Source organism: Sceloporus undulatus, chromosome 6 (assembly GCF_019175285.1).
Source record: "Sceloporus undulatus isolate JIND9_A2432 ecotype Alabama chromosome 6, SceUnd_v1.1, whole genome shotgun sequence".
NCBI classification, from domain to species: domain Eukaryota; kingdom Metazoa; phylum Chordata; class Lepidosauria; order Squamata; family Phrynosomatidae; genus Sceloporus; species Sceloporus undulatus.
In genome coordinates, this window is record NC_056527.1 from 118,348,254 (window position 1) to 118,363,358 (window position 15,105).

Genomic DNA, 15,105 nt, shown 5'->3' on the forward strand with positions numbered 1-15,105 from the left:
TGATACAGAGGTAGCCCAGTGTATAGTGCATTGCAGAAAGTGCATCCATGACATTACCAGCGCATGAACAATCCTCTTTGGGTTCTATAGGTCTAGGTAAGGGAGCACTTGGCGCATCAGCCAAAGGTATCAATGAAGATGGTGGGACGAAGAAGACGATACTCTCATTTTTGGGTCCCTTTTTGGGTCCGTACCACTGAGGCCATGTCAAGCAACGAACCACGAGGCGGAAGGGCTCCTGGCGCGATCCCATGGGCCTCCCTGGCGTGTGGTAATCCAGACCCCAAAACTGAGTCACCGTTTTGCAGAGAGCGCCAGTTTCACTTCCTTCCTTTTCTTCGCCAACGAAGGAGAAAGAAGAGGAGAACCTTCCCAGACCGGTAGAAGAAAGGCAAACTGTCCAGAATCAGAAACTGCGTCTTCCGTCGGAAAGATGCGGACCCCCGAGCGCACACCGTGGTCTTTGCTTTGGTTCACCGGATCGGTATTGCTTGTGGCAGGTTGGTTTCTTTTCTGCTCCTCCTCCGTGGCAATTTGTCTTCCTTTCAAGGTGGACCGATTTGGGGTTTTGGAAGAGATCTGGGTCTTTGGGAAAAGGAGAGCAAGAAAAGAGGGCAGATGAGGTGGGATTTTATCTATCTATTTATTTTATATTCATCTGTATCCCGCTTTTCTCCCAAAATTGGGACCCAAAGCGGCTCACAGTCTAAAAACATAAAATGTACACTGCGTGATTTCACACGGTGTTGCACAAAACCCACCATTAAAGCAGTCACAAACAAGCATTAATGCACACCTTTTGACTTTCAGGATTTTGGCGACAATGCATTTCCAATAGCACTTTGTATGTGATCAGCATTTGCGCAATTACTCACCATTTTCGCTTTATTCGCGGGATGCTGTAGATGCGCTTTAATCTCCCTTTAATGCCGAAATCTGCCTCAGTGTGATAAACTCCACAATCTGTTCCCAGTCTTTTATAGATTTCCCTACATTTTCACTTCTCATGAGATAACGTCAATTTATCCAATCCTGCCATATGGCTGAGTAAGAATTTGAACCCTGGTCTCCAGAGTCACAGTCTTGATACTCAAACCACTATGTTACACAACCTAAATATTAATTAGGACCCTTCTAATTAACTTTTCTTTCCGTCCCTGAATTACTACCATTTGAGCTATTTATAACTTCAGCAGAGGGTTCAGAAAAAGGGTTCAGGTGTCCAAAGAAAAGGGGGCGGCCAGCATGGGGCAGTAATGTGAGTATATTGGACAACTACAACTCTGGAGACCAGGGTTCAAATCCCAGCTTGGCCTTGTAAACCCACTGGGCGACCTTGGGCCAACTCACACTCTCTCAGCCTCAAAGGAAAGCAATAGCAAACCTCCTCCAAACAAATCTTGCCAAGAAACTCTGTAATAGGATCGCTTTAGGGTTGCCATAAGTCAGAAATGAAGATGCATAACAACAAGAAGAAGGTGAGACTTTGGAAATCTTTCACCCCTTAAGAGTCCAAATATTTCTTCCTTTTTGCTGATTTCTTTGGATGCTGAAACGCTGTCTCTAAATGCTCAGTTTTAAGTCACTGCCATGTTAGAAATTGGGAGATTTCATTGAACTATATTGGGGTGCATACAATATTTGTTGGTGTTGTGTTCCTTCAAGTCGTTTCCAACTTATGTGCAACCCTAAGGGGCAGCTCTCATGGGGTTTTCTTGGCAAAATTTGTCCAGAGGAGGTTTGCCATGGCCTTCCTCTGAGGCTGAGAGAATGTGACTTATCACCCAAGGTCTCCCAGTGGGTTTCCTTGGCTGAGCCGAGATTCGAACCCTGGAGTCGTAGTCCAACAGTCAACCCCTTATGATATATTGCACCCCTGAAAGTGAGAAAGTAAAGGTCTGGGACCCCAGGGGGACCCCAAAACTGTGTTTCCTTCTCTGACATGCACTCACCCCAGACTTCCCGTTTTCCATCAAAGCCTCCAAAAATAGGAATTAACTTTTCAAAGCAATTGCTGCAATGTTTTAAGATAAGACGCTCCTGTTTTCCCAAAGCAGAAGTGATCCTTTGACTACTGCAATTGTTATTTTTGTCATTCTGGTGGATGCGAGGCCTGGCTGGTTCTTGCAAGAGAAAAACACTCTCTGGGCCCCTTTGAGAAGCCCAGTTCTGTGATAAATATATAGTGACTGGTCCATTGACTGACTGACTGACTGATTGATTGATTGATTGATTGATCGATAGCTATCCCACCTTTCTCAGCTCACAGCTTAGAACAAAACAAAGTGCATCTTAAAAGCAATGATCAAAAGATCAGACAGTGGACCATTGGTATCTGCTGGGGTTTGGATAACAAATTCTGTGGATGCTGAAGCCCCATTATATACAATGGGATTGATGACGACGACGACGATGATGATGATGATTACAGTGGGGCTTTGGTATCCTCTGGGGTTTGGTTCCAGGATCCTCTGTGGATACCAAAATCCATGATGTTCAAGTCCCGTTATATGCAATAGGATTGTTGATGTTGTGATATTACTGTTGTTGTTATTGTGGGCTGTTGGTATTAGTTTGGTTTGGTTCCACAGGAGTTTGGATACTCAAGTCCCATTATTGGATGATTATTGGATGCTCAAGTCCCATTATATACTACGGATGGCAAAATGGTGCCCCTAATATACCCTAATATACATTATATACTCGACTATAAGTCGACTACATGTACAAGTTGAGGGCAGTGTTTGGGGCCAAAAGTATGGATTATGATATGACCCATGGATAGGTCTGGGGTAAAATTTAGGGACATGAAGCAAAGGAAAATAATGGCAAATAACTTAATAAAACTCCAGTTTTAGGCTGGATAGATGAGAGAATGAGGGGGGTCAGTGCTTCCAGGAGAGATTAGACTTTTGCCTTTCACCGGGGGATGGTTCCTTATTCATAAGAATTAAAGCATAGGACCTACATTGACCCATGGATAAGTCGACTCAGGTTTTTTGGGTCAATCCTTTGACTAAAATTTCTAGACTTACACAAGAGTATATACCAGGGGTAGGCAACCTTTTTGAGCCAGGGGCCGGGTTGCTGTCCCTCAGACAACTGGGGGGCCGAAGCAAAAAAATAAATAAATAATTTTTAAAAAAATAAATAAATAAACCGGGACAAATGTGGGACAAAATTTTCAAGTGGAGGACACTTTTTTTAAAAAAATGGAGGACAACTAAAAAAAATTGCTGATTTTTAAAAAAAATGTTAATATAAATGCATGTTTCGGAGGCTTCTATAGACAATTGCCCCCCTCGCCTGCTGCTTGCCCCTTGCCTGCCACTTGCCCCCCCTTGCCCACCTCCTCCTGATAGGCCAAAGGCCCCACACCCTCACACGAGAGGCCAAAGGCTCCGGCGGCAATCGGCGGCAGGATCGGGTGGGGGCCGGTCTCAAGGCCTTGGCGGGCCGCATCCGGCCCGCGGGCCGCAGGTTGCCTACCCCTGGTATATACAGTAAAAGGGCACAATGAAGCCTTGCTTTTTGGAATTTATATTTGGGGGTGGAATATTTTCAAGCCCTGGATGGTTGGATACATGTGGATCAAAAAATCCATGGATGCAGAAGGCTGACTGTACGCAAAGAGATACCCAATGGGTGCCAGTTCTAATCCAGGCAGGAATGGTGTGGACTTTGGGGTGGCGTTTGCCTCTTTCTCTGTTTCCGCAGCCATTTTGGCCAGGGCACTGGTCATCTGATGCTCTTTCTTTTTGCATCTCTGTCCAGGTTACACTTCCACGCAAGAAGAGGTGCCTCTGCTCCCCACAAATGGGCCGCGGTTCCTGACTCCCACATTGTGTTCAGAGGATGAGGGCTCAGTGGCCGTTCGTTGCCCCCACAGGAAACAAATGGGTGACGCTGTGCCCTCCTTTACCAAAATGACACCCACCGACTCGCCGCAACTCCACAACGACGCATCGCCCCATGACCAACAACAACCAAACCACGCCACACAACAAGTCCACCCCCAAAAGCAACCAAGTCCCACCACCCCATCAGCGCCACGTCCCCTCATCACAAAAACCACACCACGCAGCATCCAACCACGACCCACCGACCCCAACCCACCACTTCACCCCATCACAACACCACGGCCCATACCACCCAGCACCAGACCACAGTCCACCCCCACAACCAGACCACGTCCCACCAATCCCATCCCACCCCTTCGCCCCACCATAACACCACGGCCCACCCACGCAACCACACCACGGCCCCACAGCCCCCCCACCACAGCCCACTCCAACAGAACCACAGCACCCACCGTTCTCACCACATTGCACCACAGCACCCTGACCCCCCACCCCACATTGACACCCTCCATCCTTGTGGGCGATTACATGGTCAGGAATAAGACGGACGTCTGCCTCCGAGCCGAGATGGGGCTGCAGATGAAGGTCCGCTACACAGGGAAAGCAAAGCAACAGGTATGGGGATGGAGCTGAGAGATCGCTGGGGTGTTGTTAGGGGCATTGTGAGGTACAGTCCTGTGTACCTTATGAGATACCATCTTGTGTCCCAGAGATAATGGGACACTGTGATTCTGTGTACAGTTCTGTGCACCTGGGATAATGGGGCATTACGAAATACCATACTGTATACACTATGAGCTACAGTTCCGGCAATATCAGGGCATTGTGAGGTACAATCCCATTTACCAGGAATAACAGGGTACTGTGAGGTATGATCCTGTGTACCTGAGATAAGAGGGCATTGTGAGATACCATCCCGTTACCGAGATAATGGTGCATTGTGAGGCACAGTCCCATTTACCATGAATAACGGGGAATTGTGGGGTATGGTTCCAAGTACATGAGATAACGGGGCATTACAAGATCTCGTCTCCTCTACCAAGGATAACAGGGCATTATGAGGATTTGTCTCATGTACCAGGGATAAGGGGGCATTACGAGATGCAGTCTTGTGTACACTGGTCCCTTGCCGTATGTGGGGATCCATTACAGACCCCGCCGTGTAAGGCAAGTTCCACCTATGCTCAAGTCCCATTGAGGATAATGGGGCTTGTGCAGATGGCTGTGCGAGTGTCGTGGGCACGTGTGCCATTCATTGAATGGTGCAGGGCTTCCAGCATAAAAGGTGCCAGCGTATGATGCGGGAGCATTGTACTAGGGATAATGGAGCGTTACAAGAATTTGTCTCATGTACTAGGATTATTGGGACATTGTGAGATGCAGTCTTGTGTACCAGGGATAATGGGGCATGATAAAGTTGTGTATACCTGGGATAACAGGGCATTACAAGATGCAATCTTCTGTACCAGGGATAACTGGGCATTGTGAAGTACAGTTCCATGCACCTGAGATACAGTAAAGGGGCATTGTGAGACACAGTCCCATAGCTTCCTTTCAGGCCCTGGAACAACCTCAGCATCCTGGATCTCATGGAGGACAGCAGGATCAATTGGCAGAGGCAGGAATTCCATGATTTGAACCACAACTCCCAGAATCCCTCAGCCAGTGTGATAGCTGGGGGATTCTGGGAGTTGAGATCCAAACCACAGAATGTTTCCCAACTCTGTTGACAAGTTATAGCAGATTCACAGAAAACAACATTTCCCAGCAGCACAGCCAAGTTAAAACAAAGTGCAGCTTTCTTAAAAAGGAAGACGAAGAAGAGAGCAGGGCCTCCCCCAATGATTTAAAAAACCGAACGGGTTCATTGAGGGGGGTTTCCAAAGTTTCCTAGGAAATTTTGATAGAAAAGTGGGGTCCAGACCCCCAACAATGGAGCAAGGAATTCTGGGAAGCAGGACAGCTCAACCTGCTGCAAGGGAAAGCTGTCTGTTGTGGGGAAAATATTGCATTTTGACCCTCAGTTCCCCTTTTTTCTAAAGCCATTTCGGTCAGAAATGGGACACAAAACCCAGCAACGGAGACCGGCGTGTATCTGCGCACGTAGCCTAAGTGTAAAAAGGAGAAAGAAGGAGTTTCATTGTGATGGTCGATGTGAGAAACTGAAATAAAAATTTGAATTTAATTATTTTGATTTAATTGCATTCAAACAATTCCATCCCGCCTTCCCTCTCTCTGAAGGTCTTTCGATGCTCGGCCTCCTGATAAAACTAGATTTATTTGTAAGTCCAACCCAGTTGAAGAAAGCTATCCTCATCCCTCTACTTCTCCCTCCCTCCCTCCCTCCTTCCTTCCTTCCTTCCTTCCTTCCTTCGCTCTCTCTTTCTTCCAGGTCTGGGGAGACTTTGCCTTGCAACCCAACCAGACCAACGCCTCGGGGTCCTGCCTGGACAAGGATGCCATGCTCAACCTGCATTTCCCGGAGGGTTTTCTCTCCTTCTTTTTCACCAAGGTACACATGGGGAGCGCTCGGCTCTCCCAGAAAGTCTCCCCAAGAAAAGAGGAGACAACCAGGGGGCAGCTTTGCAAGTGGGGGCAAAACATGGGCATTGGCCCTCCACCAAACAGGAATGCTTTCTCCCAGGCCATTAAATTTTCCTTCAGTCCTCAAACTTCTAGCATTGCAGAGATGAAGGCTACACTCGCCCCTCCGTATTCGCTAGGGTTAGGGGCACTGGACCCCCGTGAATGTGGGAAAACTGCAAATAACGAAAACACTATGTTTTTACCAGAGAGGACACCTTTCTAGGAATCTCTAGGTCCTCCAGGGCAGTGGTCAATGCCGACAGGCACGGACCATAAAATGCCCTGGAGGAGCTACAAGGCCTATTAGAGTGTTCTCTCTAGGACTCTCTAGGTCCTCCAGGGCAACATGTGGTCAACGTCCGACAGGCACTGACCATAAACTGCCCTGGGAGGAGCTACAAAGGCCTAGTAGAGTGTCTCTCTAGGACTCCTAGGTCTTCCAGGGCAACTCTATGGTTAACATCCGAACAGACACTGACCATAGAGTTGCGCTAGAGGAGCTACAAAGGCCTAGTAAAGTAGGCTCTCTAGGAATCTCTAGGTCTTTCAGTGCAATTTTAGTAAAGTTGACCATAGAGTTGCACTGGAGAACCTAGATATTCCTAGAGAGAACATATTAATAAAACAGTGAATAATCAAAGCCGGAAATATCAAAGCCACAGATATAAAGGGATGAGTGTAATGTTTTTTTCCTAGCTAGTTCACTCCATGCATCTGACAAAGTAGACCCAGTCTAGGAAAGCTTATGCCACATCCCTTTCACAGCAATGCATCTGAGGAAGTAGACTCAGGCTGCCAATATTCCTTTCTTTCAGTGAGTCTCAAAGGGGCAGCAAGATTTCTTTACATACTGATTCTGCAGATTAACACGGCTATATCTTTGAATTCTACCTCTTTCGCCATTATCCTCAAAGGAGCCACAAGATCCCTTTGCATGCCGATATTCCAGATTAACACAGCAGCAACGCCTCTGTGAAGCCTTGTTTAATGGATTACTAATTCAAAACAGACACCTTGTTTCATGAGTTGTTGCAGATCTATGAAAAACAAATACAAGAGCAATCTATTTTAAAAGTCGATTAATGAATCCAAAATAAATTACAGGAGTCGGTTAAGAAAATAAATATTTAGGTAAGGAATTCTTCAACTTGTTTAACTGGGCAAATTATACCCAGGTTTGGGGAGGAAATGGCTTTTTCCCCCCAAATTATTTTTTGGAACTGCAGTTCCAATCATTCCTGCATCTGGCAGGGCCCCCAAAAGGAACTTTTCTAGGCTTTGCATCCCTGCAAGATTAAAAGGACAAACAAACAGCAGGTGCCCCAAACAGACGTCCTCCCTGCATCCACAGTACAAAATGCATGGCGTCCAAAGTGCCAGGGGTGCGGTTGGAGTTGTGATGATGATGACTCCTCCAAAGCCGGGCAAATTTCCATAGGGACTCATTGACGGCGGGAGCGAGCCATGAGTCACAATCTGACTCAGGAGCCAAAGGCAAGAAAGACAGGCTCTGCCAAAGCGCTTCGCCACGCAGCCAACCCAACCCCTTCTGCAGATGCCAAGGCATCCCATTCATAAGCGTCCATGCCCTCCAAGTGTCCCAGTTTGGCAAGAACGGTCCAAACTAAACCTCTGCCGTCCCACTTTTGGAGATTTTAAAATGTTCTAGTTTCTCTCTGCTCCCACCATCTTCCACCATTATCCTCAGCCTACTTCAACTGCTGCAAACTTAAGAACAGAATTCAGAGTTAGAGTTTATCAGACAGGAGGCTAAGTGCCTAAATCCCATGCAAAAACGGGATCTTTTCACACAACGTCAGGCATTGAGCTTTACTAGGAAAATAACCCGCACAGAAAGTGGACAAAACCGGCCATTTTTTACTCTTGGGAGAATCCCAAAAGTAAAAAGTAGTGCATTTTGTCCTCTTTCTGTGCAGTTTATTTTTACATTAATGCTCAAAGCCCACAATGCCATGTGAAAATTATCCCCTTTTGTGGGATTTCCCTGTTTTAAATCCCATTTAAAAAACCCTGTGTGATCTAGACGTATTGGCCTAGAATATCAGCATGCAAAGGGATCTTGTAGCACTTTTGAGATTTAATGGGCGAAAGAAGTTGTGGCATAGACATCCTCCAATGCATGCAGTGAAATGGTACCCAGGAAGGACTTTCCATAGACTTGGTCTACTTCCTCAGATGCATGGGGTGAAATGGTGCCCTTGAAGAACCTTCAGGTAGACCTGTAGCATCAACTTTAATCGACTGGGTCTACTTCCTCATATACAAGAAATATATGAGGTGCCCAGTTGTGTCAAAAAAAGAAGTAATCCACATTTTCTCTCTCCCAGAACGAAACTCAAAACACCTACTACCTGAGCCGAATTCAAGCCAACCTGACGTACCAGTTCCCAGAGGCAACAGGTGAGGCAGCTGTTGGTGTTTGGGGAGGATAGCTAGCTCTATATTTGGGGATGCTATTTGTACTCCACATACGGCTTGTTGTGTGTCCATGTTTCCCTGACCTGAAATGCCTGGATGGAAAGTGGATGCTGCATGGGTTGAATTTTCGCCTGCCATCCAATTTCTTAGAAGTGCAAAACTTGTGTCCACAAGAGGAAATTTTGGACTCATTTGGTGTGCACCTCCAAACTAAACGATTGCAGGAAGGTGGAATAGAGATTTTGTTGAATTCAGAGCTCCTAAAAGTTGACCCTTTCTTCGGACTAATTTTCAGAGGGACTTGAGGTGTGAGCTTACCATGTCTTCCATAAATAATTCACCCGGTCCATCAGTCAGGAAAACAGAGGCCAGGATGCAGGGTGACCGATTGTTTCAGCCACCTCTTTGTCCTTCCAGAGAGGTCCTTTGGAGCAAGCAATGCCTCCCTCCATGAGTTCGAGGTCCACCTGGGCCACTCCTACCAGTGCCGAAACCGGAGCCTGGCCCTTTCCGAAGGCTTTCGCCTGAACGTCCTGCGGGAACGCATCCAGGCCTTTGGGCTGCCTGCTGGGAAATTTGGGGAAGGTACGTGTTCTCCCATCTTCCTAATAAGGGTTCTTTTATTCTCAAGTTTCCAAAGCTACCTTGGTGTGCCGTGTTTCTTTCTGGCAAGCAATGTCCTCTTAAATGCTTTTGTGGGCCTTCACTCTCATCCTCTGTACAGTTCACAGTTTGCTTGGCTTTGGGTTACCTGGCAATTTAGTGGGCATGTTCCTTTTTCTCTGCTCCCTCCTATCATGGCTTAATCTATATATTCCCCTATCGATATATAGTATCTATGATTTTTGATTTTAACAATGTCATTGGATGTTTTTAAATTTTGCTCGCATTTAATCTATTTTAATAATCTACTTTTAAGATGTGGTTTTTACTGTTCTTATTGTCTGTTTTTAACAATTTCTGTACATTTCTTTGATCGTTGGAAAAGCGGTTAATAAATGAACAATTTATTATTATTATTAATCTGGATTCTTAAATGCCCGCTAAGCAAGTTATGGTGGCATAGGGAAGGGTGCCCAGTTTCTCTACAACCTTCACATTTACTTTAATGCAAAAAGTATATGGCTTTTTGCATCAGGAGTGGCCTGAGCTACAGATTTAGCACTGATATGGTTTTCTTGGGAGGATTTCCTGAAAGGTTTGCCATTGTTCTCCTCTGAGACGGAGAGAGTTTGATTTACCCAAGGCCACCCAATGGGATTCCATGTCCAAATGGAATTTGAACCCTGGTCTCCTGATGTCCTAATCCAACATTTAGACCACTGTACCATGTTGGTTCTTGAGACTTCTTCAGAGGAGAATTTCCATTGATTTCCTCTGAGGCCGAGAGAGGGTGACTGCACTAGGGCTAGCCATCGAGTTACCTAGGCCAGTGATGGTGAACCTTTTAGACTTATTTATTGCAAAGTGCCATGTCCCTCTGGCTTTCTAGTAACACACTCTGGCAAACTCTGTGCTGGGGCGACGGCACATGTGCCCACAGAGAGGGCTCTGAGTGCCACCTTTGGCACGCGTGTCATAGGTTCGCCATCGCTGACCTAGGCTGAATGGGGATTTGAATCCTGGTCTCCCAAATCCAACATTCAAACATGACACCCCTCTGCTTCTCCTGGTTTCCTTGACCAGATCTGTTCAGAGAAAGTTTGTTATTGCCTTACTCTTAAGGCTAAGGGAGTGGGACTTGCCCAACACAGGATTCCATGTGAGATTCCATAACTGAAGTGGGATTTGAATCCCAATCCCCAGGAATCCTAAACCCACACTCAAACCACTGGCTCTCAGGGTTCCTTCTCTAATTATATGAGCCAAAGAACCAATCTTGACAGACCAACTAGAAGCCCTGCCTTTCTCTTTTCCCCAACCACCCTTTTGAATCTACAAACCGAGTCTTCTGGGAATGTGGGGTGTATCTTCTTCTGCTCTCTTCTACCTATCCAATATGTGTCCTCCTCACTCGCTCTTTGATCCTTCTTTCAGCGGAGGTCTGTCTGGAGCAGAGGCGCTCAAACACTTTGCCCATCGTGGTGGGCGTGATCCTCGGCCTCCTCATCCTCATCGTCATCGTGGCTTTCTTAGTTGGACGGCGGCGGAAACACTCTGGGTACCAAACCCTCTAAGGAATCTTCTTCGGATCTTGCCTTTTTCTGGAGCAATGCCTGGGCCAAAGGAGACTTGAGAAAATTTGGAGAGGTGGGGGTCTTCCTTATCCTTGCAACAACTGTCTTCGGTGACAATTAATGTGATCTGCCTCTTAATTATTCCCTCATGCTCATCTTAATTCTGCTTAATTACATGGGAAACCAAAGCCAAAGGATAGAGTTTACATACATCAAAAGTTTGTTACCGGAGAAATCATGATATGTTCACTATGACAGAAAACATGGATTGTTGAACAAAAATGGCAGAGGGACTGAACTAGATGTCCCCCTGAAGCCCCTTCCAACTTCAGTGATTCTCCATAAAGCATTACTCATGGAGACACAGCTCTCTTAGGACAGAGGCCTTGGGCTCCATTGGAGAGGTCAGTTTCTTCTTAGAGAGAAAGGGGGGGGGGAGTTAAATTATAGCAGAGAAGCCAGGGCTCCTGACCTATGGACATCCCCTCAAGAGGGAGTCCCAAAGAGTAAGCTCAGGGCAAACAAAAGTCTTACTTCTGAGCAAATGATCAGCTGTTTAAGGGAATGATTCACTTTGACTGTAGGAAACAATGGGTCCAGAACTGTTTCCTCTTTTCCCCACCAAATCATAGTAAGAATGAATTGGCTCATATGCATTCGATATATCCAAATGTCCTTTTTCCTTTATCTTTTCCTTGTTCCCGCCTGGAGCTCTGTTCATCTGCCCTCTTCTGTGAATCCTTTCCACCTGTAATTGTCTCTGAATCCTTGAGAATGGGCACTGGATTGCTCACAAATAAATAAAAGAAGTGAGAATATCTGAATTAATTCTGGAGCAGTGGTGCTTTTATGCCTTCGTTGTGCATCAGCTCAAACGTAACAAGAAGAAACAGCGCTCCCCTTCTGTAGCCCATACCAAGGATTTAAGGGCCAGTACCTCTCTTTTGATCAATCCAGATTTTCCGTTCCTGTCCTGAAACAGCCCGCTAATCCTAGATATCTTAAAATGGGTTATGGTTTGAGAATCACATTCTGCACATGCTCAAAGGCACTTCTATTTGCTTCCTGCATCCAGCATGACACTGAGAGTAGCTTAAAGTAACTTCCAGGTAAGCCAACCCAACTCCAGTGATGTATTTAAATTGAGCTATAACTGTTCTAATCCAACACAGGAGGAGGCAAGTGACAAATTCAGGAAGATTTTATTAAAGATGGATATCTACCTTGTCTGCCACCCATCCACTCTGCAATTTCTAAATCAATATCCCAGTCTAGTACACTCCTAAATTCTACTAGCCCTGCTCTTATCATTACTGGGAGCAGTCCATTCACCCTCATCTTATTCTATTCTCCTCTAGTTTTCATAAAAGACAGTTGTGTTCAGCCTCCTTCAGTATTAAAACAATAGGAAACTGGAGAAGGAATTCTGTGGCACCTTTAAAATCAACTGTTTTATCATAGCATGAATTTTTAGGGATTTCAACCCACTTCCTTCCATGCGCTCATGCAGTACAGGTTCCTTGAGTACAGGCTGAATCTCTCTTATATAAAATGCCTAGGACCACAAGTGTTTTGGATTTTGGAATACCTGTCTTTGCATATATGTGTGCGTAACCTAATATCTTGGAGAGGGGACCCTAGTCTAAACACGAAATTCATTTGTTTCATGTACACCTTACACACTTAGCCTGAAGATCATTTTATATAGTATTTTAAAAATAATGTTGTGCATGAAACAAAATTTGTGTACATTGAACCAGCAGAAAACAAAGGTGTCACTATCTCAGCCAGCCATGAAAACAGTTTTGCTTTTTGGAGTATTTTGGACTTCTAGATAGGGAGATTCAATATTTCAGTAGACTCCAAAGTATGGAAAGTAGAAAGTCAGTAAAAATAGCAGGTTTGTGTGTATCAAGGAAGGCTGTTCTCAGGAGCCACAACCCTTCAAATTCCAAAGTCTCTATCTCCCAGACATAGGGTTTTAAGTAAATACAGAGCCTGCATATTGCAATGCATTAAGATAATGTTCAACACTCGCTACAGCAGTTACGAATATATAACCTAGAGTTATGCACTCATAACCAGTTTGCATTCGTGATCCCTAAGTATTCCCTAGTTCAAGGGGATGAATAGGAACAGTGAAAGTCCCCTGGTCCCCACTTTCAGGGCAGCAGCAGCTGAGATGGACAGGAGTCTATTTCCCTCTCAACTGACAAGTGACTGACATTCCCAACCCAGTTCATGTGAGCAATCTCCGGTGCGAGGGCGAATTGTAACAAGGATCTTGCTCTGCTTGCAGGAAGAGGTGGAAATGTCAATCTGCTGCTTCCTGATAGTCAGGGGAACAGATGCTGTCAGATGGCAGCAGCTGATGCCTGGCAAATGGAAAGTAGGGCAGAAGGATTGAGCCGGGACTGGAAGTCACTATGTTGCTGGCAGTGAATTCCAGGAAGTAACTTTGGGAGTCTCTGTTCCTGACATCACCCTCTCAGTGCAGACGCCAGGGCATCCCGGATTTCTGCCGCCTCAGCATCTTCCTCCCCACCATCATCGAAAGGATGTTCCTCCTGCAGTCCACTCCCTTCCTCTTCCTCCATCCAGCATGCTTGAAAGACATCCCCACGCGCCTCACAGATGTTGTGGAGGGTGCAGCAGGCAGCAATGAGGGTGGGCAGGAAGGAGACGTCTGTGTCATTGCGCTTGGTGAGGCAGCGCCAGCGTCCCCGGAGGCGCCCAAAGGCCACGCCAACCACCGTCCGTGCTGCCTCGGCATACTCATTGAACCGCTGCTGGACAGGAGTCAAGTCCCTGCCCCGATAGGGCCGCATAAGCCAAGGCAGGAAGGGGTACGAGCAGCCACCCAGCAAATAAAGGGGCACCTGGACGCCACTGACTTCTTGGGAACCCTCTGGGAACAGCATGCCCTCCTGGGCTCGCTGGTAGAGCTCTGACGTCCACAGCACCTGGGTGTCCGTCACCCTTCCTGGGCATCCGACGTTGATATCCCAAAAACACCCGCGGGAGTCCACGGCCGCCTGGACCACCACTGAGTGCCAGCCGTGGCGGTTGTAGTAGCCCGCAGCATTTTCGTTGGGTGCCCGGATGGGGATATGGAGGGACCCCAAGACGCCGGCCAACTGGGGCAAAGGGAAGCCGTTCCCGGCAGCCACTTTCACGGGGTTCGGAGGACAGACGTAAGCGGGTGTGAGGATGCCCACCACGGCTTCGCAGACATCGCGCAAGATCTTGCAGACGGTGGATCGGGAGACGCCAAAGAGCTGCTCCACTGCTCGGTACTCGGTGCAAGCACCCAGGCGCCAGAGGGTCATGGCGAGGCGCACATCGGCCGGGATGGCACGACGCATGTTGGTGTCCTGGCGCTGGATGGTGCCGTGCAGCTGGGCGCAGAGGTAGTCAAACGTGGCGGGGGAGACGCGGAAGTTCTCGACCCACTCCCACGGGCTGAAGGCTTTGACCCGCACGATGTCCCAGAAGGCCGAGCTGCGGGCTTTGCTCCACAGGCGACGCTCCCGCAGCAACCTGGGCAGGCTGCCACCATCTTGACCACCACCATCTTGGCACGAGCCTGCCACACCAGGGCTCCCTGCCAGTATCCGGCACAGCCAAAGCAGGGCAAATCGTTGTCGTGAGCGTGCCTGGGTCCTGCGGTGGCGAGCAGCACGCTGGCGTCGGGCGGCCTCGCGCAGGCGCCGACCACGCTGGAGGCGCATGTAGTAGAGCAGGCAGAGGGCCACGGTGCCATGGCTGAGGGCGGGCAGCAACCGGTCATCCTCCTCGCCCTCAGTGCTCAGGCCAGGGTCAGGAGTGGTGCTGGTGGGGCAAGATGGTTGCTGAGCATTGGCAGCCATTTTGTCCCTTGGCCATGGCAGGGATGCCAGGGGATGAGGCAAAGTCACAGTGCGCGTGCGCTAGGAGAAGCAGCCATCTCAGCGAGTGCGCAGGCGCGAATGCTTCACACCAATTCAGAAGATTCCATTGGCCAAGTGGCGCATGCGCATACAGCAGGCATCCCGGCTAGTGCG

At 47.5% G+C, this 15,105-nt stretch overlaps 2 protein-coding genes across 2 annotated transcripts; one reads left to right on the forward strand and one right to left on the reverse strand.

The window, feature by feature from the left end:
* Positions 1 to 315: 315 nt before the first annotated feature.
* On the forward strand, positions 316 to 11,886 carry CD68 (CD68 molecule). Its single transcript, XM_042473925.1, is given in 9 exon segments — positions 316 to 500; positions 3,775 to 3,937; positions 3,939 to 3,977; positions 4,009 to 4,263; positions 4,265 to 4,475; positions 6,253 to 6,372; positions 8,795 to 8,867; positions 9,303 to 9,470; positions 10,923 to 11,886. Coding segments are annotated over 9 exon segments (1,236 nt in total). The 5' UTR covers positions 316 to 433; the 3' UTR covers positions 11,063 to 11,886.
* Positions 11,887 to 13,542: 1,656 nt separating this feature from the next.
* LOC121933946 (protein ANTAGONIST OF LIKE HETEROCHROMATIN PROTEIN 1-like) lies at positions 13,543 to 14,931 on the reverse strand. Its single transcript, XM_042473926.1, has one exon. It carries the CDS (start codon positions 14,929 to 14,931, stop codon positions 13,543 to 13,545), a length of 1,389 nt encoding a protein of 462 aa, XP_042329860.1.
* Positions 14,932 to 15,105: the final 174 nt, after the last annotated feature.